This window comes from Tupaia chinensis, unplaced genomic scaffold (assembly GCF_000334495.1).
Source record: "Tupaia chinensis unplaced genomic scaffold, TupChi_1.0 Scaffold000463_1, whole genome shotgun sequence".
Classification (NCBI taxonomy): domain Eukaryota; kingdom Metazoa; phylum Chordata; class Mammalia; order Scandentia; family Tupaiidae; genus Tupaia; species Tupaia belangeri.
Genome location: NW_006159972.1, coordinates 2,087,628 through 2,091,670, shown reverse-complemented (window position 1 = coordinate 2,091,670; position 4,043 = coordinate 2,087,628). Strand labels below are relative to the sequence as shown.

General features: G+C 59.2%; 1 protein-coding gene across 1 annotated transcript in view; it reads right to left on the bottom strand.

Moving 5' to 3' along the window:
* The window catches only part of PLEKHG4 (pleckstrin homology and RhoGEF domain containing G4), a 10,997-nt gene that overhangs the window by 1,718 nt on the left and 5,236 nt on the right, over window positions 1-4,043 (bottom strand). Inside the window, exons 14-22 of the mRNA XM_006155608.3 lie at window positions 3,561-4,009; window positions 3,239-3,485; window positions 2,483-2,572; window positions 2,177-2,398; window positions 1,914-2,084; window positions 1,315-1,492; window positions 524-640; window positions 147-383; window positions 22-63 (exon numbers count right to left, since the gene is read on the bottom strand). Of these exons, the coding sequence (XP_006155670.1) occupies window positions 22-63; window positions 147-383; window positions 524-640; window positions 1,315-1,492; window positions 1,914-2,084; window positions 2,177-2,398; window positions 2,483-2,572; window positions 3,239-3,485; window positions 3,561-4,009 (1,753 nt within the window). The remainder of the gene's footprint in view (window positions 1-21; window positions 64-146; window positions 384-523; window positions 641-1,314; window positions 1,493-1,913; window positions 2,085-2,176; window positions 2,399-2,482; window positions 2,573-3,238; window positions 3,486-3,560; window positions 4,010-4,043) is intronic.

Genomic DNA, 4,043 nt, shown 5'->3' with positions numbered 1-4,043 from the left:
TGTCGGAGCCACGGGAGCCACTGGCTGACGGACACTGGGATGAGACTTCTGAGTCCTCAGGAGCTAGGGTGAGAGGCTGGGTGAGCTCAAGGCCAAACCCAGACCCCAAGGCATGCCCTGCTGCCTCTGGGTAAGCCCAGACATACTCAAAGAGGGCTGGCTGCCCAGATCCACCTCGGCCTCCAGCGCCGCCTCCTCTGGGAAGTTGGGGGGATACACGGGCCAGCGGAGGCCCAGAAGAGCTGGGTTTCTGTACAGGTGCAGGTTGAGGGACCCCAGAACAGAGCGAGAGGCAGGGTCTCCAGGAAGGGAGCTTGAGGCCCCCAGGTAGGGGTTGTCATAGTCAAATGGGGCTGCAGCAATGGAGGCCCGGGAGCGAACGTCTGCAGGAGAGACGTGCCAGGTTGTGACAGACCAGAGCCCCGCTTGGGCTGAGGTCCCAAGGAGGGTACAGATTTGGGCTGGCAGAGGCCCACACTGCCTCCTGCATGGCCCTCTCCCACCCATGTAGCCTGCCTGCTACCTCTGTGCTTCAGGACGTAGTTGATGGTACGGTCGCTGATGGCTTCCTCACTGGGAGTGATGTCCTGGAAGGCCTTGTTCCCCACACCCATGGACACCATCTCAGCCATGCGCACCTCTGGGTGGAGAGTAGGTATAAGTGGGGCCCCTCTGGACATCAGCCTTGCCCTTGAGCCTCTCTGTACATCCCATAAATGATCTTTCCCACACACCGCCATATCCGGCAGATTAACCCTCCTGCACTCAGAGGCTTTCCTGACAATCCTGCAGAACAGTCACCATAGTTCCCCTTTCTTTTATTAACAGGCTTTTGCCTTTGCCTTAGGTCGCAGAAAGACAGAGACAGTGAGAGGAAACAGTGAGAGGAAAAGTGAGAAATCGCACCCTGGGTGGTGGTGGGGTAGCCATACTGCAATCCCTTCTCCACTCTCTTCCTGGGATCTTGGGCACACATGCACACACGCCTGGTATAATTTTCAAGCCAGTGGGTCCAGGACTCGAACCACAGTCAACCATGTGGGAATCCAGCAACATAACCGTACACCATCTGCTGGCCCCCCATCATAGTTCCCCTTTAAGAGATGAGGTTCCTGATACTGAGGTCAATATTGTGTCCAAAGTCAAAACAGTAACAACAGGGTACCTTACTGTGACACTCTTTTCCCTGCATTGAACTGCTGGGCCTCCTCCCGCTTCCCAGGTCCTGACTCAGGCCCTCCTGGAGCCTCCCTGTGGACAATGTCAGCTCTCCCGGGAAGGCAGTGTACGGTGAAGGAGGGGGCAGGGACCCACCCTTGCTGTGGATGGCCTGCCTCCAGAGCAGGCGGGAGATGTCACTTGTCCAGGCCTGCTTGGTGGCCAGGTTGGAGGCCTGCAGCATGAAGGTGTCCCTGGCCTTGCGACGACGGAACCAGATCTCAAAGCGCAGGTGGCTGTCCCCACAGCACTCGGTGAGACCAAGGTCTGCCATCTGTGTGGACAGGGAAGAGGAGACTTGGCAAGGCATGCAGTGTGGAGGCATGTGGGGAGCCGCCCACATCAAAATGGCTGCCATGACCTTCACTGCTTAAAAATGGCCGGTGCGACCTTGACACAGACACCAGGAATGCAGACCCCCTGGTTCACACAGAGCTGACAGGGCCTCAATAAGGTCCGCTGTAAACCCCGCCTACCTCTCTCTGCCTTGTGTATATAAGAAAGCGCTCTAGCCCTCAATAAATGAGCGAAACCTTTACATCAAGAGCTGTGACACTGTGAGCTATGATACTTCTTTCTCTCCCGTGCTGAGACGCCGGTTCCAGACCTCCGCCCCCTCGCTCGAGTTTCCCTGCCCGATTCGTCCCGCGGGTTCGGGATAGAGGCACAGGGCAAGAGCCAGGATCAGGGCCTACCTTGAAGGAGCGCTTGTAGACAAACATGTCGACGCCGCTGGGCCCACGCCGAGGCTTGCTAAAGAGCAGCAGCTCCTCAAAGAGGAAAACACGGCGCAGGGACTTGTGGCGGCCCGCACGCACCATAAGCTCATCTTGTCTCACCAGCTGCCCCTGTTCCTTGAGGTTAACCTACAAAGTGGGGGCCTGGTAGGTGCCCAGCCTCCTCCACCCTCTTCTTCCACACCCACGGCTCCTGCCCACCACAGTCTGGAATGACTCACGTCACAGCCCTGGATGGCATCCATGGCTAGCAGGTCATTGCCATGTCGCAGCTGAAAGTGCACGAGGCTCTGGGCTGCCTGCAGGGCACCGAGCTCCTGCACTGGCCCCTCGCAGGCCCGCGCCAGCTCCTGCAGCAGCAGCGCATACTTGCTCATGCGCTGGATGGGCTTCAGCAGGTAGGAGGCCAAGTCCAGGCGGTCCCCCAGTGCTTGCTGCTTGTCCTGCCAGGTGGGGGGGAAATCATGGAATGGTTTCAGGGTCCTCCCCCACACCCCTATTTTTCCTATAGCTGCAGCCTCGCCTACCTTGAAGAAGGCATGGCCATAGCTGGTCATCAGGGCGTCAGAACGAGGTTTGTTCTTGCTGTACAGCGCGTACATCCCAAACTGCACCCTCTGCAAGGACATGTGGCTCAGCCCGGTTGGAAAGAGGGCCAGCCCATTCTCGGTTTGAGAGAACGAAAATGCCAACACACGTCTCCCAGGGACGACTCCTGCCCCCCAGATCCAGTGGAAGAACAGGCACTGCGCAGAGGGGCCTTGCCCACAGACCTCCTGGGGAAGAAGTCCCCTCTTTCTCAGACTGTGCCTCTGCACTCAGCTCTGAGAACACTCTGGTCTCACCTCACCTCGGACTGTTCTTTTGCTCACGACACTCGGCCTCGCTGCCTGTCCTTTGCTTGACCGCTGGGCCTCTTATGGGCCACACAACCTGGCCCCTGTTCCTCCCTCATGGCAGAACTCTTCCTCCGGCTTTCCCCAGCCTCGCCTGAACAGCAGTCCTCAAAAATTGCATGTAACTGCTCTCTCTAAGGTGGGAACCCCTGCCCACCAGTGACACCCAACCACCTGTCCTGTGTATTCTCCTCCTGGCCCCAACTATGATCTGGAATTCTCTTTTTCACTTTTATGTCTTCTTTATTAAACCACAAGCCTGTGAGCACCTTGTCGGTCTTGCTCACGGCTGTACACAGCACAGGGCCTGGCATCACACTTGTGCCCCACAGGTCTCGGGGGTGTGTGGCAGAATCAGCTGTGAGCCGGGCAGCCTACGGGGCTTACATGGCGCAGGAAGGCGTAGGCCACTCGGGGCGGGTGCCGGGTGCATGCCTCCAGCTCCCGCAGGAAGAAATGGCAGTGGAAGTCCCGCAGCTTCTCCAGGTTGCCAAAGAGATGGGCACGCTGGCCACGGAGGCCCTGGGGCACATCAGGGCGATCCAGCTCAGGAAAGTAGTTCTCCATGGTGTAGTCAAGGGCCCGAACGTACTCCCGCTCCGTGGCCACCATCTCCGCCAGCACCAGCTGTAGCCTAGTAGGCAGGTGGGGTCAGGACCAAAGACACCTACCCTCTACTTCCGCCCACTGCCCTGCCCACTGCTGGTACCTGTTGGGGCTACTGGGGTCAGAGCTGCCTGGTGGAGGCACAGGAGTGGATGGGCCAGGCTGGGTACCTCCTCCAGCCTCTGGTCCATGGCAGGCAGTGACAATGGCTGCATGGTGGCAGTGGTGGGCAGGCTCTCTGAGACTCTGCCCCAGACTCCGATCAAAGCTGTAGGCCTTCCTCAGGGGAAGGGTGGCAGGTGCAGGGGGAATCCTCCTGGCACACAGACTAGCTGTGCTGCCTGTTGGTGGTGGCTTCAGTGCAGCCTCCAGCTTCTGATCCAGAGCCAGCCAGGTGTCCTGATACCGCGTCCAGGCCCAGCGGCACTCCTGGCGGATGCTCTCTGAGCCCAGCCCCGTGGCCAGAGCCCACATCTTTCGGAAGTGGGCAGGAGGCAAGTCAGGGTGCCTGGCCCAGTGCAGCTGCAGCCGCTGCAGCACAACTCCCGGGCTCTCCTGCTCCAGCGCTGCCAACATCCGCCGGCCC